The sequence below is a fragment of the Malus domestica genome, chromosome 06, assembly GCF_042453785.1.
Source record: "Malus domestica chromosome 06, GDT2T_hap1".
NCBI lineage: Eukaryota > Viridiplantae > Streptophyta > Magnoliopsida > Rosales > Rosaceae > Malus > Malus domestica.
In genome coordinates this window covers 23,741,826-23,764,703 of record NC_091666.1, presented here as the reverse complement: position 1 = coordinate 23,764,703, position 22,878 = coordinate 23,741,826, and the positions used below count along the sequence as shown (strand labels likewise).

Sequence of the window (22,878 nt, the reverse complement as noted above, 5' to 3'; positions counted from 1 at the left end):
ACATGCTCGACAATATGACACTCCTACCAAAAATTCTCTCTAAGCTAAATGCTATTGGAGATGTGAACTAAACAAAAGTGAAAGGAGATTCATAATATTTTTTGTTACAATGTGTGGAGTGTTACATTCACTATTCATATTAAATTTATCAAATATAAAAATGGAACCAAACAACATAGAGAATTCAAGTTCAAAGAAATGTTTCTCAAATCCAACACTCTAACAACGTAAAGTATTTTCGCGACAAAATTGTGAATTTAAATTAACGATCAGGTTAATTTGTTCCGATGAGGTGAATTTAAATTTAAAAAAATATATATTACACTCCAAATTTAAATAATTAATTAATTATATAAAAATAAATAAATAAATAAAAATAAATAAAAGAGAAAGACAAAGTGTCTCTCTCTCACACACACAATTTCACACTTTTGTCCCGACTGTGAAGACGACAATATTTACTCCCAATCCCACCTCCAAAATCTCCCCTAAATCCTCTCTCTCTCTCTCTCTTTCACACAACGATCCCACTATTCCACCGCTTCTCTTAATTCCACAATTAAGCTCAATTAATCAACCATGAGCAAGCCTCAGCGGCCTCAGCGGCCCAAACCGCCGCCGTCCGGCCGCACGAACCTCGCCTCCTGCATCGTTGCCACCATCTTCCTAATCTTCGTCGTCATCGTCATCCTCATCGTCTACTTCACCGTCTTCAAACCCAAAGACCCCAAAATCTCCGTCTCCGCCGTCCAGCTCCCTTCCTTCTCCACCCAAAACTCCACCGTCAGCTTCACCTTCGCCCAATACGTCTCCATCCGCAATCCCAACCGGGCACCCTTCAACCACTACGACAGCACCCTCCAGCTCTTCTACTCCGGCAGCCAAGTCGGGTTCATGTTCATACCCGCCGGCAAGATCGAAGCGCGTCAGACCCAGTTCATGGCCGCCAACTTCGCCGTGCAGTCGTTCCCGGTCTCCGATCCCAATCGGGCTTCCGGGATGGTCCAGAACCCAATGGGGCCCACTTTCGGAGATGGGTTCAGCGGGTTGAGCGGCACCGGCGCCGGACCCAGCGGGCCCACAATGCAGATTGAGTCGCGGTTGGAGATGGCGGGTCGGGTTCGCGTCATGCACTTTTTCACCCACCATGTGGAGGCAAAATCTGAGTGTGAAGTTTCCATTGCTGTGAGTGATGGATCTGTATTGGGTTTTCACTGTTAGCTGTTAATTTTATTATTATTATTTTTTAACATTTGGTGAGTGTGAAATTAGAGAGAGTAGCTTTTTGTAGATTTTGGCAAAATTGGTAACTTTGGGTGTCCAATTTGTTAACACGTTTCATCAAGGGAAATGAAAAAAAAAAAAGTAATTTTTTGACAAATAATTTAAGTGGAAGTCTGATGCATCTAGGTTGGTTGGTTGGTTTTTTATTTGGGGAAGAATTTAGGGTTCTTTAATCCTTAATTAATTAATTAGGCTAGGTGGTTTAATTCATAAAGTTGAAGCCTTTGGGTAGCAGAAAGCGTACTAGGCTACTAGTAGTAGGTGGAGATGATTGGGGTTTGGCAGTGATGGGAGGATAAGGATCGGGTTCTCTGTCCTTCCTTTTTCCATATACTTTCATCTTCTCCTATTTTATGCAAACACGATTAAATTACGTCAACATTTTATATTAATTTTTTTATAAAAATAATAAGATAAAAAATAATAAGAATATAAAATGTTGATGTGGTTTAACCGTGATCACACAAATAGAAAGGGATGGGGATAAATGTGAAGTGGAAGGGCAAAGAAGCCAAGTTCGGAGGATAAGCTCAAAGGATAGAACTTGGCTGCTGAAAGAATCAGCAGCACCCTCTCTTTTATATAACAATGATTACTGAACTGCAACGGTACAATAACGGTTTTAATTAAGTTGAATAAAAGGGAAGGAGGGAACAGTGGAAGGTGTGGTTCATAGCTTTATTTATTTATTTTATTTTGATATTTTTGCCGAAGTCTGAAGTATTCGATATCTGAAGGGCGTGACTAATCTCGAATGAGGACCGAAAAAGCTAAAGGTTTCAACTTTTTGCTTTTGACATTTTATCATTGGGTTTAATGAATGTGGAGACTTGAGAATTGAGAGATGGATTAATTAGTGTTTAAGTAAGGTTTGATACTACGATATTCCCCATTGGAAATGTTTAGCTGATCAGATTTTTAGACCATGGTAAATAAAAAAAATCTGCCCAATTAATTAATTATTTGGAGGGTTTAAGGCAGAGATATTGGGTTATGGGTCCCGACTCCCAATCACCAAGTAAAGAATCTCATTTGTGCCTAATAATTTTGTTACATAATAACATTTAATTAATTTAAAATACTGTCACAATGTATTGTATTACGCGGAAATGGTAATTCAATAAACACTTGTCTTTTATAATTATGTAGTAGGGTGCGAAGTGTGAATTCATCACTGATGTAACTAAAGAGAGAGAAAAACAAGATTTGGCTACTCAAAATATGAGTAGAAACTCCTATTCAAAATTTCTCAAAATTGTTTGTTGTCAATTTATAGAACTTCGTGTTTATAATCAGAACCGTTAATATTATAAATTACCCTGTAAAGATCACCTTTGCAAAAAACTAATTAAAATTAAGGTCGTTTAATCATCAAACTATTTAAAAACAAATAAACGATATTGATAAAAGCATTACGAACTATCTATGTATTTGCTACAATCTAATGCTTTTACCAATATCGTTTATTTGTTTTTAAATAGTTTGATGACTAAACGACCTTAATTTTAATTTATTTTTTGCAGATATGATTTTTACAGTGTGATTCATAGTATAAACAGTTCTGATCATAAATATAAAACTATATGATTAAAATACTAAGAGTTTTAAATAAGAGTTCATATTCATTTTTTAGTAATAGGACATATTCAAGATGATATTCCTTGGTGTATGCTTTTCGCAGACGATATAGTGTTGATAGATGAAACTCAGGAAGGGGTAAATGCAAAGCTTAACCTTTGGAGAGAAGTGTTGGAATCTAAAGGTCTTCGCCTAAGCCGATCAAAGACAGAATATATGGAGTGCAAGTTCAGTGCAAATGGAGGCCAAAACGAGTTAGGGGTGAGGATCGGAGATCAAGAAATGCCAAAGAGCGACCGTTTTCGTTACCTAGGATCTATCTTGCAAAAGAACGGAGAATTAGATGGAGATCTCAACCATAGAATACAAGCTGGATGGATGAAGTGGAAGAGTGCATCCGGCGTGTTGTGTGACCGCCGTATGCCACTGAAGCTCAAGGGAAAATTTTATAGGACGGCAATAAGGCCGGCGATGCTGTATGGCACAGAATGTTGGGCGGTGAAACATCAACACGTACACAAAATGGGTGTAGCGGAGATGAGGATGCTTCGTTGGATGTGTGGGCACACGAGAAAGGATAAGATTAGGAATGAGGATATCCGGGGTAAAGTAGGAGTAGCCGAAATTGAAGGAAAGATGAGAGAAAATCGGTTACGGTAGTTTGGACATGTGCAAAGAAGGCCTACTGACGCTCCGATTAGAAGATGCGACTATGGGACAGAGGTTCAGGGCCGAAGGGGTAGAGGAAGACCTAGGAAAACTTTGGAAGAGACTCTAAAAAAAGACTTAGAGTACTTGGATCTAACGAAGGACATGACACAGGATCGAGCACAATGGCGTTCTAAGATTCATATAGCCGATCCCACTCAGTGACTTGGATTTTCCAAGTCTCCAACCGAGAAGTTTTCCTCACTCGGGAAATTAAGGGAACACTACCCCAACCTACATGCTCCACTCAGAAAGCTTCAACATACAAGCTTCAACAAAAGAAAATTCAAAGAACTTAGCGAAGAAGGCTTTGGTGTATTTAACACAATACGTTGAAATGAAGGAAAGCTTATTTATTGATATCCCCGATAAGCTACAAATATGTACATATACATGAGTCAAAATAAACACACAAGAGGGAGCCTTCACAAAGGTTGCTTAGGAGAAGTCTCAGCAGTCGGTAGAGCCCCAGAAAGAGAAGGCACCGGAGGGGGATCATTTGGAGCCTCAGTACTGGACAGAACCCTAGAAGGAGGAGGCATCAGAGGTTGATCATTTGGAGCTTCATTACGCGGTACAGCCCCAGAAGACGAAGGCAATAAATGCCTTTGGAACAAACCCACAAATCTCTGATGATCAAGTAAAACCTGACCATCAGTTTCCTTCATCTGGTCAAGCTTCCTCTTCATGTTTGTAGCATAGTCATGTGCGAGCCGGTGCAACTGTTTATTCTCATGCTTGAGCCCTCTAATCTCCTGTTTGAGACTCATCACTTCAGCCGCCAATGATTCAACTTGGCGAGTTCGAGCAAATAGGCGTTGGGCCATATTAGACACAGAACCTGCACACTGAACACTGAGAGCCAGCGAATCCTTAACAGCTAACTCATCAGACCGTTTGGAAAGTAGTCTGTTATCTTTGGGAGTGAGAAGGTTCCTGGCCACCACCGCAGCGGTCATATCATTCTTCATCACGGAATCCCCAACGGTAAGAGGACCAGTAGGGGAGACGAAGGATGGGCGCCATATGTTGTCTGGAGAAGGCGGGGCTGCCTCTTCAACAAGGTTCAAGTCAAAACGACGGTCGGAGGGGCCAGACATTTTCAAAGGTGTTGAAGAGAGAAGAGGTCGGACAAATCAAGATCTTAGAAGTGCAAGAATGAAGCTTCTACTGGTGGAGATTCAAGTGTGCTTTAGAACTTAATGCCAGCCCCTATAAAAATCTGCACTCGACGGAGCTTCAGAAATCGAAGAGGCGCCTGCTCAGAAATCGAAGAGGCGTTTGCTTTCTCAAAAGCTGAGCTGCTTAGAGATCACGAGGGTTGATCTCAGAAATCGAAGAGGCTTTTGCTTTCTCAAAAGTTGGGCTGCTCAAAGACCACGAAGGCCGATCTCAGAAATCGAAGAGGCGCTCGCTTTCTCAAAAGCTGGGCTCCCCAGAGACCACGAGGGCCGATCTCAGAAATCGAAGAGGCACCTATTTTTCCAGCCTTGTCAGCACCTGTCACACGCACACTCAGCTTTGCGGAAATTATGGGCATTCTGTCAAAAACTTCTGGGGAAGTAGAAAACACATGAATCTTACTGTTCAATCACCCACTTCCCACACGCAACAATAGCTCATGGGTACCACAGATAACTTTGCCAAAGTTCTCTGCCAAAGTTGAGCACGTGAAGCTTGCAGCTCCCACTACATCGCTCTGACCAAGAAGGGTAAAAGAATAGCAAAGAAACAGCACTAACAAAGTTTAGACCCATAAATTTTGAAGGTCTAGCTACCATATTATTACCCACAAGGGTAAAGGAACAGTACCACTGCTGGATAATTGGAAAGTCCCTGTGTGTCAACCTCTGTGCTTCGTGGCAAGGTAGACTAGCAAACATGCCCAATCTTTACTCACATTCGAGAAAACACTCCCAATAAGATTGCTTGCTCCAAAATCGAAGAGGCACCGTCCTCCGAATCTCGAGAGCCAGACTCCCAACATGACTACTTTATTAAAAATCGAAGAGAGGGTAAAGGAACAGTACCATTGCTGGATAATTGGAAAGTCCCTGTGTGTCAACCTCTGTGCTTCGTGGTAAGGTAGACTAGCAAACATGCCCAACCTTTACTCACATTCGAGAAAACACCCCCAACAAGATTGCTTGCTCCAAAATCGAAGAGGCACCGCCTTCCGAATCTCGAGAGCCAGACTCCCAACATGATTACTTTCTCAAAAATCGAAGAGACACTGCTCCCCGAATCTTCGAGAGCCAAACCCCCAGCATGATTGTTTTCTCAAAAATCGATGAGGCATCGTTCTCCGAATCAATCGAAGAGGCGCTCGCTTTCTCAAAAGCTGGGCTGCTCAGAGACCACGAGGGCCGATCTCAGAAATCGAAGAGGCACCTACTTTTCTAGCCTTGTCAGCACCTGTCACACGCACACTCAGCTTTGCAGAAATTATGGGCATTCTGTCGAAGATTTCTGGTGAAGTAGAAAGCACATGAATCTTACTGTTCAATTACCTACTTCCCACACGCAACAATAGCTCATGGGTACCACAGATAACTTTGTCAAAGTTCTCTGCCAAAGTTGAGCACGTGAAGCTTGCAGCTCCCACTACATCGCTCTGACCAAGAAAGGTAAAAGAATAGCAAAGAAACAGCACTAACAAAGTTTAGACACATAAATTTTGAAGGTCTAGCTACCATATTATTACCCACAAGGGTAAAGGAACAGTACCACTGCTGGATAATTGGAAAGTCCCTGTGTGTCAACCTCTGTGCTTCGTGGCAAGGTAGACTAGCAAACATGCCCAACCTTTACTCACATTCGAGAAAACACTCCCAACAAGATTGCTTGCTCCAAAATCGAAGAGGCACCGTCCTCCGAATCTCGAGAGCCAGACTCCCAACATGACTACTTTCTCAAAATCGAAGAGAGGGTAAAGGAACAGTACCATTGCTGGATAATTGGAAAGTCCTTGTGTGTCAACCTTTGTGCTTCGTGGCAAGGTCGACTAGCAAACATGCCCAACCTTTACTCAAATTCGAGACAACACTCCCAACAAGATTGCTTGCTCCAAAATCGAAGAGGCACCGCCCTCCGAATCTCGAGAGCCAGACTCCCAACATGATTACTTCCTCAAAAATCGAAGAGACACTGCTCTCCGAATCTCGAGAGCCAGACCCCCAGCATGATTGCTTTCTCAAAAATCGAAGAGGCATCGTTCTCCGAATCTCGAGAGCCAGTTACCACAGACCACTTTTTCAAAGTGCTCTGACAGAGTTAAAACATGTGAAACTGACAGCTCCCACTACCGTGCTATGACCAAGCAGGGTAAAGGAATAGCATTACTACTTGTTGTTAGGGAGACGCCTATATATGTCAACCTTCATCCCCAACGGACAGGCAGACCTGCAAAAATGCTCAACCCTTCATCATATCTGAGAGGGCACTCCCAACGAAGCCTTTCGAAATATTCAGCTTTCTTTCCCCCCGATAATACCTCTGCAAACAAGCTATACTAGAGCAAGAATATCTCATATCATTAGGGTTAAAAGCAAGAGTATCCCATATCATGCTTTTTCCCTGTCTTTTCCTTTGGCCTTGTTTTTACCTGCAAGACAAGGAGAAAGAGAGCAATCAGTCAGCACTTGGAATCAAGCTTCTAGCCAGGAACTGACTGCCTGGAACCCCTTACCTGATTACTTACCTGGCATTGCTCTCGAGTACTCATCTTCAACATCTTATGTTTCCAAGGAAGATTCCGCATCTGCTTGAGGAACAGATAGGGCAAGTGCGAAGGATACAAGGAAGCATGTGGAGACAAGCGTAACAGCACACGTGCCGATACATCCATTACTCTATCAAAAGCAAAAGTATCCCATATCAGCAGGGTGGAACATACTCTAGATTTGATGGACTTGTTTTGACCCTCAAATTCTTCAGTCGGCCTTATACTCTGGAGGAAACCAGAAAACCCTCCAGCTCAGTTCAAGAATAAGCCTGTGGAAAGTTACTTCTTCAAAAGCAAAAGTATCTCATATCATCTCTTCTCATTTTTCTTCTCTTTATCCTTCATGCTGTTGCAAGATGGGGAGAAGGTGAACAATCAGTCGGAGCTCTGATTGCTTACCTTGTCTGTCACCTCTTTCAGCAGACCCCCTAGCTCGGCGACTTGGGGGACTCCTACTACATGGTTTGTATCGCGCTTGACCAAGCCTGAAACTACAAGTAAGCTTCAAGTGAAATTGATACATTACCTTGTGCATCTCCACCAGTTAAAGATACCACCCCTGGATGGAGGAAAAGTACTTCCAGAGAAGATGCCACATCTACCTATGAGACAGATAAGGCAAGTCAAGACGACACCACACTCCGATACTTAGAAGTTTCGTGATTACGAGATCATTCTCCCACAATATTTCCTAATGTCATTTGTACTAAATCATTCACTTGTACTCACTAAAGGAGAGCTTGAACCTATGTACTTGTGTAAACCCTTCACAATTAATGAGAACTTTTCTATTTCGTGGACGTAGCCAATCTGGGTGAACCACGTACATCTTGTGTTTGCTTTCCTATCTCTATCCATTTATATACTTATCCACACTAATGACCGGAGCAATCTAGCGAAGATCACAAAAAGCGACCGTTTTCGCTACCTAGGATCTATCTTGCAAGAGAACGGAGAATTAGATGGAAATCTCAACCATAGAATACGAGCTGGATGGATGAAGTGTAAGAGCGCATCCGGCGTGTTGTGTGACCGTCGTAGGCCACTGAAGCTCAAGGGAAAATTTTATAGGATGGCAATAAGGCCAGCGATGTTGTATGGCACAGAATGTTGGGCGGTGAAGCATCAACACGTACACAAAATGGGTGTAGCGGAGATGAGGATGCTTCGTGGGATGTGTGGGCACACGAGAAAGGATAAGATTGGGAATGAGGATATCCGAGGTAAAGTAGGAGTAGCCGAAATTGTAGGAAAGATGAGAGAAAATCGGCCCCGGTGATTTGGACATGTGCAAAGAAGGCCGACTGACACTCCGGTTCGAAGATGTGACTACGGGACAGAGGTTCAGGGCCGAAGGGGTAGAGGAAGACCTAGGAAAACTTTGGAAGAGACTCTAAGAAAAGACTTAGAGTACTTGGATCTAACGGATGACATGACACAAAACCGAGCGCAATGGCGTTCTAGGATTCATATAGCCGACCCCACTTAGTGGGAAAAGGCTTTGTTGTTGTTGTTGTATTCATTTTTTAGTAACCAAGCATTGTTGGAAAACCAAACAACAAATTGGCAGAGTTCAATGGAGAGCCAAACAGTAGACAGGACTCCAACGATGCCCAATTGGTCATGGCATTGAGATTCGAGATTGCTTTTTTCACTATTTCCTTGTTTGTTGCACACTGTCGCGGTAAAAAACAGTAAAAAGGAAAGTTTGTACGTAATTATCTGCCTTGTCACTCACATGTCACTTTGTGTCCGGTTAACAGAGAAGCCATCGCCACGACGGAGGGTCCCAACCGGTAAAAGGGATGTGTTTGTGTCCGGAAAACTGAGAAGCCATCGACACGACGGAGGGTCCCAATAGGAGTTGCACTTTCGATTACAAAGTACTTATGTGTCCATACAATATAAAGAATTGTACCCTTCATTTCGGAGGAATTGGATCCTTTCGAGAAGTGGTATGCTAACTAACTCTAGAACAACGAATCACGAATGCAAACTTTCACGTTTACCATGATGCACTAGAACAAAGGCATTTTAGTAACCATCAATATCCGTCACGGTGCGGTTAAGGTAAATGAATAAACAACTTATATGAGATCAGTATCATTTCAACTTACTCCGATTGTTGAAAAGTTCAGTAAACCGCTTCACATCTGAGTAATGTAGGATACCCCTTGTATAGAGAACTCTTCAATCTCCAATTGCTCTTCTTCCTCATTTCTTTGCTGTGTTCTTTCCAAACTATTGGTTGATGTAAACAAGCTTGGAGGCTGCTGCTTTACTGCTCACCATAATACCGAAACGCTATTTGTATCTGTGGACCTCAGAAAGCAATTGCAGGTCGTCTCTCCACCACTGGTGAATTCCATGGGCTTCTTTCAGATCCCTTGAAGGGGTTAAATTAACAGTCAGCTTTGCAGAAGGAATGAGGTGCAATGGCGGCTCAGGTGCTGCCTGCTTTCCCATTGCGTGCATTAGTAGACCCCCCAGAGAGTTCTGGGTTGCTAACCGCTCAATGGCTCCTGCTCCAATGTCCTCCATCTTTTTCCTATGTTCGAAATACCCTATATATTCAGAGCATATGTCATCAGCTGGATTAACAAATAGACCTGGGAGCCATGCAGCCATAGTAGTGAATGGTTCGTCTTCTGGTTTACTTCTATGTTGTTGTTGTTGTTGTTGTTGTTGCTGCTGCTGCTGTTTAGCCTTCATAGCAAGAGCGAGTCCAGCAGTAATCACACTGCCTGCAAACCGAAGCCCATGCTTCACTCTCGTATCCTGAATCCTCTCTATTGGGGCCGACACAAATGGCGGATTGAAGAGAAAAGATTCAAGATAATTGCCAGAGCTAGCCATAGTTTTTCCAGCAAGCATTGCCATGGCTGACCCCAGGGAGTGGCCAGCTAACCAAACATTTGAAGGACCTGATGTAGCAACCATATTTCGGACAGCTTGCATAGCAATCTCGAAGCGAGATGTCCTGTGAAGTCCATTTCGGATCACCTCAACATCCAACTCAAGATCTCGTGAGACTGAGTCATACTTTGTTAAGGTGCCTCGGAAGGCAATTACATAACAAGGGCTTCCTTCCGATGGACGGTTACAAAGAGACGGTGGAGGTTTAAACTCGTATAAGGCACCAAAGATAGAGAAACCAACATCATCCACAAGCTTACGGAGCAGCTTAAAATGGAAGAACTCCCACCAAGGAGGAGCGAGGGCTTGGGGCCCTTCTCTTTCCTCTTGGTGGTCCCGTTCAAGAACATAGACACCCTGAACCAAACAGGCAGCAACAGATCTTTGATGCTGAGTGTTCTGCCTGCATAGGATAACACATATTTTAAATCCCATACCATCTTTCAAATTCAAAGAGAAGGAAAAGGTAGCTTCTAAGAGAAAGTACTGGAGGCAGTGGAATTCTAGATAGAAGCAATTTTCATCATGACCAACCTTGATAACATATAGACTGGTACACAATCATTTTAAGTTTCATGCACGAACTTTGTACAATTGGAGGTTTCTTGTGTAAGATAGAAAGCAACTTCCAGATCTTACATACTACATGGAAATGTGAATAATATGACATAATCGTGTGTCTGAGTGCCAACGCAAGTTACATAAATTGTGCAGATAGACTACGTGCGATATAAAAGAAGACATTAAGTACCGATCTCAACCAAGAACACACAAGCCAGTATATTGAACTTCTTGTAGTCAGTAATTGACATTAAGATAACCATAACATAAGGACGAAAATTCACATCTTCATCTATACTAGCTTTTCACTTTGATAAAAGTCGAGGTGTTCGGATGGCTCAAACAAGGATGCAATTAATTCATGTCGACAATTTGGAAGCGGATTGCCCTAATGTTGGAAACAGAACGCCTTCAGCGATAATCGAAATTATGAGAGTATGATCGATGATTACATAATCTAGTAAACATCTCACTCCAAATAACAAGGAACTAGCTCTACACAATCCATCTTCATGTAGCTATGTTATCATCTTAAGATACAAATCCATTAAAAACATGCTCCATACCATTTTCGTAAAGATATAAACGAATATCAGATTCATTTACACCATACGCTAGGTGCAGTCGTTTAGAGTTTAAGGGTTTAGGTGCAACGACCTTACCAGTCAATGGAAGTTAGGTGCAATGGTCCTGAAAGGTCGAAACTTTCCCTCTCCGAGGCCATTTACGCCATACGCCACTCTCCCCGTTTCCTCGATATCCTCCAAAGTCTTTCGGGCAGGATTTGCACTTCTGCATTCCACAATTCCACAAGGAAAAAGTCACTACTCATTGATACAAAAACTTGAAGACTAAATCGAAAGCACACAATACACTACAGAGAAATTGAGATGCACAAACAGTATGAACCCAATTCGTGCTTCATGCTTTTTGTCTAATTTGATTAAGATCTGACCACATCCATTAACTTACATAATTTTGAAACTAATACAGATTAGGAACAAAGAAAACTATCGAAAAACCAAGAAAAAAAGAAGAAAGTCATCGCCTAATCCATCAAATCAAAAGATTTAAATACAAAAATCTGTCACAATTTCTCAGATACAGATAAATCCCAGAAAATGCAAAACAAAAAAAGCAAAGAAGCAGCATCAGCAGAGAGGCAAACGTACAATTAAAATGTGCTAAACCGGGCAGATAAACAATTGGAAAATGAAGGAGATTAAAAAAATGTACCTGAAGAAAATAAACGAGATTTCCTATGAGGGCTGAGCCGGCTGGTGCTTTATACAGAATCGCGAATCGGAATAATATGAGATCCGAAGCTTCCTTTGGGTCGGGTTTGGAAGTTCAAACTGTCAAAACCACCCGCTTTCGAAATCTTGGTCCGCTTTGTCGAAACGACCCGCTTGGCTTGACCTGTTTTGTCTCCGTGTTGTTTTCTCCTCCTCGTACGTCGTTGGGTCAAAGGTACGGTAGTTATATTCTCAACGGTATGTCGTTCGCTCCCCCTCCCCTCTCCCCTCTCCCCAGCGGCCAACGAAGCTTACTTTTCGCATTTGTCATGGACCCATGTCATGTTTGAAATGAAGATAAGTAGTGTAGAAAGCGGGACCAACCGTTAAGTAATACCAGTTTATACAAAATCTAACTGTTGCATAACTCAATAAGATCTCCATATGTCGAAAAAGCTTTCTCAATCTTTAATCCCATAAGATTCACCGTTCATTGGCCCACTAAAAGCCTTTCCTCTACCACCAGCGACAACTGAGGCTTCACCCGCAATTGAGCTCTCGGTCTCACCTAGCGTAAAAGAGAATCGAATCTCTTGAGTTAACCGTTGGAAAAGAAGACCGCCAATTTTTTGCACAATTCAAAGATACATACCATAGAAAAAAATTTGCAACAATGAAAAGTGTAGAAAGTTTTCCTGTGTTTCGTAGGGTGTTGATAATATTTTCATTATTTAAAATAGTGAAAATTGACAGCTAATAGCAAGTTTGCCCTCTATCTCAATGGTGTAGAAGAATATTACCCTTGCATCATAACATAGGTTTAAAGTTTAAACTCCATCAACAACTAATCTAACAAAATCTTTCGTTTGAAAAAAAAAAAATAGCGAAAATTGATAATTGGCCTAAAACATTTACCAATAGTGGTTCAAATTCCGACTGCTCTTCTTGCCGAGCTCGTTTTAAACTTCCATTTTTCTATGCACCTAAGTTCGAATCCCACATATTTAAATGGACAACGGAGTGTCGTTCGTTAAAAGGCCCAACTTGCACCACAGGCATGCTCGAAGCAGAAGCAAGTTGCAAAAACGGCACATCAGAAGCAAATCATATATATACTATAGAAACGTTGCAGTTGAAAAACAGGCATAGCGATATCAAGTGAAAGATGGCATCACCTCACACCAACTCGTTAGTACATGAATAAAAATAAACAAGATGCCTCCGAACCCGCCTTCCTTCCCACCATTACAACTAAATCGTAAATGAATGAATCGTGTGGCCATCTCGACAAAATCCACGTTCGAAAGGTATAGCAGATGTGCTGCACACACATCTACTTCGCCCAAGCAACTGAATCCATTTCTGCTTGAGCACTCCTGTATAGCTCCAGCCTCTTTGCAAGGGAAGTACGCCTCTCCATTACTGCCGGATCCTCATTCAGTAACGACGACAGCCGCTTTGTCTGTTCAAAAAATTCAGAGTTAATCCAGAGTCAGCATCTCTCTCTACAAGGACCGTCAAATTTCAACAAAAGGACAACTAGCAAAGACGGATAGAGGATATCTTTACTTACCTCCAGTTTTCCCAAGTCAGTGAAGAAATGGTCAAGTAAGCTTCGTTTCGCCTCTCGAACTTGGCAATAGACCACAGACTTGGGGATGGAGTTACGCAAGCTTGCGCATACCATATTGACATACGCCAGAACATTAGACCCTGTTTTTTATGAGCAAAGAATTTACCAACAGAATAAGGTGTCCAGATATTGGTCCAATATAAAAGAATAGCAATGTGTAAACCTCCATAGAATACAAGTGAGCCTAATTTTTAATTCATGAGACTCACCAATCCGCCTGAGATATGAATCATTGTATCTATCAAAAAGTGAATGCGATGGGTTTCCGCCCTTGTCAATGTCTTGGGGAAGTTTACGGAAGAAATCAACAGTCAGGTAACTGCATTCCATATCAACTAGCTGTAGTGTTGCCTTCTTGCTTTGTTCTCTCATTCTCTCGAGCGACTCAGTAGCTGCATTTGTAACCTCTACTCTGAGAGCAGGATATTGCTTTAACTCCTGTAAGACAATGAGGGCAGCGTTAATACAAGATGAAAACAAAAAACAAAAACGAGGAAATGGACAGTAAAACGAGACTAACACCAAAAGATAACAAAAGGACAGAAAAATCAATGGAAGAACTAATTGAACATGGTTGTGAACATACTGGAGTCTCACTGATAGCCTTGTGAACCAGATCCTTCAAAATGATGTGAACCTGGTATAACAAAAAGTTCAAAATAACTCATCTTAGCACAAGCAGCGTGATAAAGTAATTACCAACATTTTGCACAGAAGGAAAGGAAACCTATAATCATACCGCATCAACAGCTGCCTCAGCAGGACCTCTTATGCTAACTACAGAGGATTCAATGAGACGACGATAACCTTGTTCAGGAGCTATAAGATGAGGTTGATATCCATCAGCTTCAGTAATGAGCTTTCGTATATTTTCCATTGAAAGCTGCTTGTCAAATTGCAATCTTTTCAGAGCAGCAGGAAGCTGATTATCAAAAACATTGTAAATCTTATCACCACCTGGACGCCTGTGGATAAGAAGAACATATTAGTATAAGACTATTAAATCATAACAGACAATAAATATTGAGCCAAGCACCAGTATTGTAAAAGATTAGTGTGGTAGATACATACACGCCATCAAGATGTTCTTTATATATCCCATCAAAAAAGCGACAAATCTCCATGATGGTATACAGTTTACCCTGCAAGGCCAAAGCAATCAATCAGTAGCAACTCTTGTAAAAGTTAAAAATAGAGGTCAATCTTCATAATCACTTGACTTTAAAAGCAAGACATTTCAAAAGAATACAATGAAAAACAAAGCAAACTTACTCCAGCGTCAGCAGAAATGGGCTTTCCAAGACGACTCAGTTCAGTTTCAAGTTCAGCAACAGTCTTGCTAATAAGGGACTGGATGCCCGGAATTTTTGACTTAATTACAGTTTCCAAATGCTGAGACAGTAACCATCACAAGAATTTAGTGATGGCAACCACGATTAACCCAAGGTAAATATAAAAGAGCTACTAACTTGATTTCTTGTTATAGTATACCAAAATCAGATTGAAGTAGGGTATCAATTTCATACCTTAGAAAGCATTTTTGCTAGATGCTCAGAACCCATTCTGTGAGCAAGGTGCTTGTATTCTGGGGTGGTAGAAAAATACTCACGTTCTCTACGCCTGGCAGCAATCATGTCAACATTCTTGTTAATATCTGCTTGTGAGCGATTCACAACCCCAACCCAAGGAAACTTTAGCCGATATGACTTTCCTTCCAATATCTAAGAAACCCAAAAAGGAACAGAAAATCAGGAGTCAGGATATAAAAATGCAAAATTATGCAGCTTCCATCTATTAAATAAGGTTATCCAAAATGTATGTATTGCCAAGTGACCACTAAAATTTGAGATTTGCTACTCATTGTGACTCAAAAAGAGACTAAATATGTATGTTTATATGCAGGCTTGATCTGGAGTGGACACTGTTATATGTATGTCATAATTGAGTCTAGCACTCCATAAAAAAATAAAAAATAAAATCTCAAAATGGGAGGAACTTGTTGAAGATATGGACTTTATGGACTTGTGATATATTTGAACTTTCATAACAAAACCAAGAAAATGTATGACTAAATAAAACTTTTCATATGGATTGATATGAATCAGCCAAGATATCTCTTTATCCTAAACAATTCTTGAAATATGTAGCTATAAATAAAACTTTTCTGGACTATAAAAAAGTCAAAGAAAGATATTTTGAGCAATAAACCAAGAATTCTTTAATACTTTATACTTGTTAATGGTTGTTTACCAAATTATCCAGTCTCACATTTAAAACAAGATACTAGGCCAACTTACTTCAACTGCATCAGTACCCTTGTCCATAAGATCAATCTTTGTCAAGACTCCAAGTGTCCTCTCCCCTGCAAAAAGAAAGGGAATATACTGAATCCTTCCACATCTATAGTTTCCTACATACTTTTGCAAGACATGGTAGTCCATTGTGGCCACGACTACAAGATATCACATTTCAGTATATTGATATAATGATTCCTTGATTAGCTGAACCTTTTCTTAGAAACCATGATGCACAAGAATGTGAATATAGCAAGAGAATATTTACAATATGTAGAAAATAGTATTAGGGTTACCTGTTGGATCCACTTCGCGAGAGATCCTAATTGCATCAGATGTAGCAAGATCTTGATTGGCAGGTGAAATAGCTAGAATTATACAGTTGGGCTGCATAAAATGTTTATCAGACAATATGGTTCAGGATAGTAAAAATTTGAAAAAGAAAACATTCCAATGGATATTACCTTCTCAATGTAGGAGCGAACCATGTTTTCAATATCTTGTACAATATTTTCCGATTGACCCTCTACATTCCCACGAAAGGTTGTTAGAAAATCTTTTATAAAGTGCCTACATAATAATTGCCAAATCTTTGAGATCCAAGATACTTACCAACAGCGACTTTTGTAAGCCCGGGAAGGTCAATAAGTGTCAAGTTGACAACTGCCAAGAATCAATATAAATTTGATACAGCGGTAAAAGAGATCATCAAAATATGCATACATAAAACAACATTACATGAAAATGTTATACTGCGGACATATTAAAGAAAGGAAATGCTGGACCTCATTCCCTGATATTCATATTTCATTAGCTGAGGCCCAAGGCCTTAATATTTTTTTAAGTGGACCAAGTAGAAACATCATTCGAATTTATCTGTTGTCTATTGTTTTGAAAAGAAATGTGAAACTAATACGTACAGGACTTCAGCAAACTGATATATTTAGTGGGGAGAAAGGCTGGTATTATAAAAAGACATTTGACCCAGGATTGTCTTATCACATTCAAACTATTAATCAAACAATCTATGATATTTAATTTGAGTCTACCAACTCTACCCCAATTGTTCCTTGTTCCAAGATACATGGCAGTACCACATTCTCATTCCCATTCCCTAAACCATGATGCTCCAAGTTTTAGGTAACTATAAGCCACCAATTAAAATAAAAAGAAGTAAACAAGTCAACAATCGCTTATCTTACCATTAGGAGAATATATGCTAAGATGAATTGGAACGCTAGAGATTTGTTTACTGCGGCCGGTTTCTCGATCTGTCTCGTCTGAAATCTCCTTTCTCACAGCAGCTGCACAGATGTTAATTATTTAAAATGAAATAAATATGCAGATAGCTCTGTGTGTAAATTTACACAATAACATAAATAAAATATAAGTCTTCTTCTTTGTGATATAACTTTGAAATTTTCATATGGGGAAAATCATCTAAGATGCAAAATCTTTACAGCAAAATCTGGATACCAAGAAAATTAGTGGCATTTGTCACATTGCGACAAAAATGCAAACAGGCAAATTAGAACGAAGAGAAAGAAACTTACCAAAATCGGTGAACCTCTTCCTTGGAAGATGGAGAAACTCCGCATATTCTCTGCTTCCTTCGTCAATCTTATGAAGTTGCAAGACAAGTGGACGCCGAGTAACAATTCCTGCAATTATTTCCCATTCAAAAATATCCAAGAACAATAGTCCATGTTAACAAGTACATACACGAGAACTAACACCACAAGAACATCTAAGAAACTGAAGTCAACATACTGAACGACTAAACAAATATCACCAACCAACAGACAACCAAACCACACAAACAACTAAGATTGCTTGGGATTTGATAAACTTACCAGAACCACGCGGTAAGAAATCCTTCCCAACAATGCTCTCCAAGACAGAAGACTTCCCGGAACTCTGCAGAACAGAACAAAATCATAAGGACACATTATATATACGAAAATAAATCCATTCCCTCTACTTTTTCTTCTACAATTTGCTATTGTATTCGACATGCCTTATCTCATTTTCATTTTTGCTCCAAATTAAGCTAGTTTCAAGTTTCAAACTTTGGATCCAAATTTTTGTAGATCTGTGAAAAATCAAACTAATTTACAACTCCGCACCAATTTGTGCAACAGTGTTCAAGCAATTAAACCAAACCGCCATAATCAGCACTGCTAAATACACAATTAAGATCTAAGCTACAGAGCGATTGAAAACACAACCAGAATTCATATGCATGAATCAATCGTAGAGGTAAGATTGAAGGTGGGATCGGGAGCTGACCTGGCCACCGACGACGGCGATGGCGGGAAGAGAGTCCCAAAGAGTCGGTAATGCGCTACCTTCGCCATAGTCACCTAGAGCAGTACAAGCTCTCTGGATTTTGTTCACCAACGAGATCAGGTTCTCCATTCTTGGCTTCGGAAGTTGGTGGCGGCGGCGACGACTACGGCGTCAGAATCAGATCGCCTGGATCTGAGGCGAGCTCGAAACTTTGACGTTCAAAGACCTAGATCTGCGGTGGTGACGATGATGACGGGCGAGGGGGGAGAGAGAGAGAGAGAGAGAGAGAGTTAGCTTTGAAATTTCGAAATGTGTTTGTGTTTTAAAAGGAAAGTGATATGAAAGTGCGACGGGTGAGAGAGCGGTTCGAATGGGAATAAACGACTCAGCGTTGCGTTGAATTGAACCTGAACTCGACACGACTCGACTCGGCTCGACTCGCTAGATCCGCGTTTCCTTGTTACTCTTCACTCTCCACTATTTGTGGGTTGGACATTTTCTTATTCTTATTTATTTTTGAGAATTTATGTTTTTTTATATAAGGTCGAAAAAATGAGTTTGATTCTAATTTTATAGAAATTAAACTCGTATTTTCATCAAAAAAAAGAAAATAAATTAAACTCATATAGTGAGTTAGAAAATTTTGAGTTTTATGATAGCAATTTCAATTATTAAGTTTAATATATTAAACACATGATCAATTATTTTACCGAAATAAAAATGAATAAACCAATCATAAATATAAGAAAAATAAATAAATAGATCAGTCGCATGATTAATAGATAGAACTAAATTCTATCAAATTCATACCAATATAGCAATGGTGTTATAAGAATTAAACTTAAAGTGTTATATATAGAGTCAAACTTACGTAAATGACGGTGGAAGACCTAAGAAAAATAAAAGCCGGTTTGGGATATATAATATTTTTATACAACGACATAAGAGTGACGGGAATAAATTTGTATCGAACTTAACATCTACGATATTTGAACCGAACTATCACCCTACTACTCTACTCTCCCTATCCGAATCGATCATCTCCCCTCTTTCCTCTCCGTTTCTCTCTTGATCCTCTATTTCAATCCATTTTATGAAAATGAAGGTCACGAGAAGAGGAAATTGTTACTCAATAGAAAAGGGGAAGGGTGTGTGATCATTGGCGTCCTGCCCGTCAACTTCGATTGGTCTTTTTCTTTCCCTTTTAAATTTAAAAGTTCGAAAACAACTTTTATTTCCCAACCAAAAAAGTTTTTGGATCTTAATATTCAACTTGAAAATACCTCTTCTTAGAGTCATAGTTTCCTACTTACTACTAAAATAGAATACCAAACGGATCCTAAGTTATTAACATTAAAAAACAATACAGAAAAATAAACAAAAAGTTAGAGCACAAATAAAACTCGGTGACAAGTTCATGCTTATTGTTGTAATGAACCTTTACAAGGCGTGGCCCTCTACTACAGTGGTGGAGATGAGTGTTACCTTTACACCACAGCATGAGTTCGAATCTTGTTGGCTTTCTAATCTAACATTTGACCTAACAAATCTATCGTTTAACATAAAAATAAAGGGAACTTTAACAAAAAAAATTCGGTATTATTCACTTTAACAAAAAATCACATTTTTACACTAAAAAGTCAATTCTGATACTATTCACTTTACCCTTTATTTTGTCATTTTTATTAAAACTCAAAGTTTTCAAGCTTTTTTCATTAGTTTTCCTAAAAATAAATAAATTAAATAAAAAATACATTTACAAGATTCATTAGACGTCTTACAACTCATTTAACGATTTTTGTTCCCCTTGTCATCCACATCATTTTAATTTCATGTTAAAAATGTCAACAATCATTTAGTACTACAACATAGTAGTATTTTTTTCATTTATAAGTGAGAGGTCTTAATTTCAACTCTCATTTTGTTAGACACATTTTTTTCATCAATGTGTGCAAACTTAAGTCGTTTTTATCGGAACAATCTTGAGATCTTAAAACGATAACATAAGATTGACTAACAAAGAAGAATATCGAAATTTACTTGCCCTACCAAAATCCCTACCAGTTGTTGTATAAGGTTATCAAACACTAAAAAGAATTCAATTGTAGTGCGCCAAAACCAGTGTTGGGAGTTTGAATCATATCCTACTATTGTTGAACCGGTGGGCACACTTTTCCATACACAATCATTCTGCCTTCTCTAATTTCATTTGTTATTTTTTAATGAACATTCTTTATATGTAAGAATTTTCCATTAATACGTTGCGATAGTTCGCTTAAGTTACACAATTAGCAGTCTAATTTGGTATCGAATTTGTCATCCACGAGATTCGAACCTAAGACTTTTTACTTTCAAGTAAGGAATAATACCATCAAATCGTAGTGCTGAGTGACCGCGATTTTAACTAAGATAAAAGCAAATTGTCCAATTATAGACTGCCAATATTTTTTTTTAATTTTATATACCTTGGTTCAACCGACTAGTCTAAAATTGTTTGAATTCACATCCTTGTACTTTAGTTTTCCAATAGAATATTGCTCAAATAAAAAACAAATTACCAGACAAAAAAAGTCAAATAATGACATTGAATTATAAGAGAGACGCAACATGCAATGCAATGGCCACAAGACGAAGGAACCCATTTGTTTGGAAGACGGTCGGCCAAAGGTTCAACAAGAATCAAGAACTAAGGTTCAACAAGAATCAAGAACTAACCAAAACAAACTGCAAGGGGCCTGGGCCGACGGCCATGACATGAGATTCGAGTATTGGTGACGTGGTACAGTTGTCCACACACAATAATTTCTTCTTGACTACTTTCTACTAATAAAACAACGCATAATCTCTGCAAGACCACTAAACCTAAATATAAAGCATAAGAAACTATCACGCTTTGGAAAGCAAATAATCATTGAGAAAACATATGAAATTCAATAAATTAAGAAAAAAATTTGATGTAATGAGAGTAAATTTGAAAAAAAATCTTTTCAACTTATGTGAATTTGAATTTGTGCTCTATTTTGGACAATAAAGAAGGAAGGTCACCCATTTTTTGGAATTTCAAGTGCATGCTATATTCAAACTCCAACCCAACGGCACAATGCCAAGTCCCATGAAAATGTCTCTTGTTAATACCTCCTCTGTAATGTTTAAATCGTATATGATATGCTAATACAGTCCGGAGTTTCATTTAACTCGTTAATTCAGTCTATATATTTGTCTAATCTAAATAGGAAATAAAATTTCGAACTCTCAGACATCTCCAAATTTATAGAACGAAGTACAGTCACACTAAAATCAAGTTGTCCAATGCGATTCCAAACACAAATCTCAGTACAATACTCATAACTATTTGTATATGTTTCTTGATATGAAATCGTATTTGTATCCCACTTATATATGTAGCCATCTTCCCAAATGATGGGTTACACGCCCCATTTCTACTAGTTTCGAAGAGTATGTTGTACACTCTGCATTTTAGTTTGAATTTACCTCGTTAATATTATAGTGTGGGCTCATCTCTTGCCACATCACCATGGAAGAATTGTTAACGAATGGCTATATTACAGTTGGAAAAGATCCGTTGGCCTTACAAGGTCCATTCCTGCCACGTTAGCGATATCAATTAATATGGCACGAGTACATCGACGCGTAATATCCCGTATCAATAAAACAAAGACATGTGAACAAAAAATTGTATGTCTTTAATTTATTGGTAAGGAAAATACTATGACAATGTATATGTGTCATATAAGTCTGCATTAAGTTTACCAAAAAAGACGCTTTGACTTGTAACTTCATTATGGCTAGATGAAGATCTATCTGACGAAGACTTATTCAACAGACAAATATCTTGTCTTGTAAAGCACATAATACAAACACTCTTTTACTTGATGGGCTGTCCAGAACCGCACATTTGACGTACCACACCAAGGTCACTAGCTACACTCCCAAATTCTTTTGAAACGGTTTTGGAAAGTGCTACCCACATATTTATTTTTTATTTTTTTACACCCCTCTTAATTCTCAACGATCGAATTAAATGAATTTTAGAAGATCAATAGCTAAAATGGGTGTGTGAATAGCACAATCCAAAGTTGTTATCCTCTCTAATTTAATGTATGTATACACTCAAATATAATACAAAACTACAAATACAGAATAGTAAACCGCGTACATAAGTTCATGATGCCACACGCATAAGCAGCGCGAATGCAGCCCATTGGTACATGTAAATCTACATGTACCAGTTAGTTGTGTTGGTGTTGCTTCCGGGCGTGCGCCGTGATGCCATCAAGCAACAGGCCGATCCGCATTGGAAGGAATCAGCAGTCACTTGTTTCTGCTTGGCTAAGGGTTTAAAGATCAGATAAGTTTCTCGTGTCTGTTTTATTGTGTTTTCTATTGCTTTAGAGCCACGAAATTTTTTATACACTGCAGTTAATAGTGTACCTAATTTGACTTGGAAAATGCTCGGAATTCGAAGTCCGAGCATTTTCCAACTTAACTTGAGAAAACAAGGGTAGCCAAGCAGTATAGAATAGTTTGTTCATGGTTTAAATATCTAGTAGAATATCGCGCAAGGATGAAGGAACCCAGGCACACAACAGAGAGATGACAAAGCAAAAGCATATATGTATCAAACAACACGGTCTC

At 39.3% G+C, this 22,878-nt stretch overlaps 3 protein-coding genes across 4 annotated transcripts; 1 reads left to right on the top strand and 2 right to left on the bottom strand.

Annotated features, from left to right (window-relative positions):
• Nucleotides 1-405: 405 nt before the first annotated feature.
• Nucleotides 406-1,384, top strand: LOC103424973 (uncharacterized). Its single transcript, XM_008363059.4, has one exon. It carries the CDS (start codon nt 580-582, stop codon nt 1,219-1,221), a length of 642 nt encoding a protein of 213 aa, XP_008361281.1. The 5' UTR covers nt 406-579; the 3' UTR covers nt 1,222-1,384.
• A 7,760-nt stretch (nt 1,385-9,144) lies between these two features.
• LOC114825326 (GDSL esterase/lipase At4g10955-like) lies at nt 9,145-12,953 on the bottom strand. 2 transcript variants are annotated; one of them, XM_070824000.1, is made up of 4 exons: nt 12,008-12,700; nt 11,434-11,563; nt 10,745-10,852; nt 9,145-10,613 (listed from the first exon to the last, which is right to left on the bottom strand). In XM_070824000.1, the coding sequence occupies exons 3-4, from the start codon at nt 10,753-10,755 to the stop codon at nt 9,599-9,601; spliced, it is 1,026 nt and encodes a 341-aa protein (XP_070680101.1). In that variant the 5' UTR covers nt 10,756-10,852; nt 11,434-11,563; nt 12,008-12,700; the 3' UTR covers nt 9,145-9,598. The 2 variants fall into 2 exon arrangements, with proteins under 2 accessions (XP_070680101.1, XP_070680100.1); XM_070823999.1 differs by lacking the exon at nt 10,745-10,852 and having other exon boundaries at nt 12,008-12,953.
• A 140-nt stretch (nt 12,954-13,093) lies between these two features.
• On the bottom strand, nt 13,094-18,723 carry LOC114825325 (dynamin-related protein 5A). Its single transcript, XM_029103715.2, has 16 exons — nt 18,223-18,723; nt 17,787-17,850; nt 17,487-17,594; nt 17,136-17,237; nt 16,546-16,596; nt 16,398-16,459; nt 16,230-16,320; nt 15,937-16,001; nt 15,166-15,360; nt 14,912-15,031; nt 14,711-14,781; nt 14,379-14,604; nt 14,226-14,276; nt 13,849-14,077; nt 13,580-13,719; nt 13,094-13,468 (listed from the first exon to the last, which is right to left on the bottom strand). Exons 1-16 carry the CDS (start codon nt 18,349-18,351, stop codon nt 13,340-13,342), a joined length of 1,833 nt encoding a protein of 610 aa, XP_028959548.1. The 5' UTR covers nt 18,352-18,723; the 3' UTR covers nt 13,094-13,339.
• Between the last annotated feature and the right edge of the window lie 4,155 nt (nt 18,724-22,878).

What these genes read in the sequence shown, in the direction of transcription:
- LOC114825325 (XM_029103715.2), bottom strand. Translation starts at nt 18,351, where the DNA reads ATGGAGAACCTGATCTCGTTGGTGAACAAAATCCAGAGAGCTTGTACT. An exon ending in TCGCCGTCGTCGGTGGCCAG is followed by an intron (nt 17,851 to 18,222) that starts GTCAGCTCCCGA and finishes TCTGTTCTGCAG; the next exon opens with AGTTCCGGGAAGTCTTCTGT. An exon ending in TCGCGAAGTGGATCCAACAG is followed by an intron (nt 16,002 to 16,229) that starts GTAACCCTAATA and finishes TTCTTTTTGCAG; the next exon opens with GGGAGAGGACACTTGGAGTC.
- LOC103424973 (XM_008363059.4), top strand. Translation starts at nt 580, where the DNA reads ATGAGCAAGCCTCAGCGGCCTCAGCGGCCCAAACCGCCGCCGTCCGGC.
- LOC114825326 (XM_070823999.1), bottom strand. Translation starts at nt 11,495, where the DNA reads ATGGCCTCGGAGAGGGAAAGTTTCGACCTTTCAGGACCATTGCACCTA. An exon ending in CACCTAACTTCCATTGACTG is followed by an intron (nt 10,614 to 11,433) that starts GTAAGGTCGTTG and finishes TATCCTATGCAG; the next exon opens with GCAGAACACTCAGCATCAAA.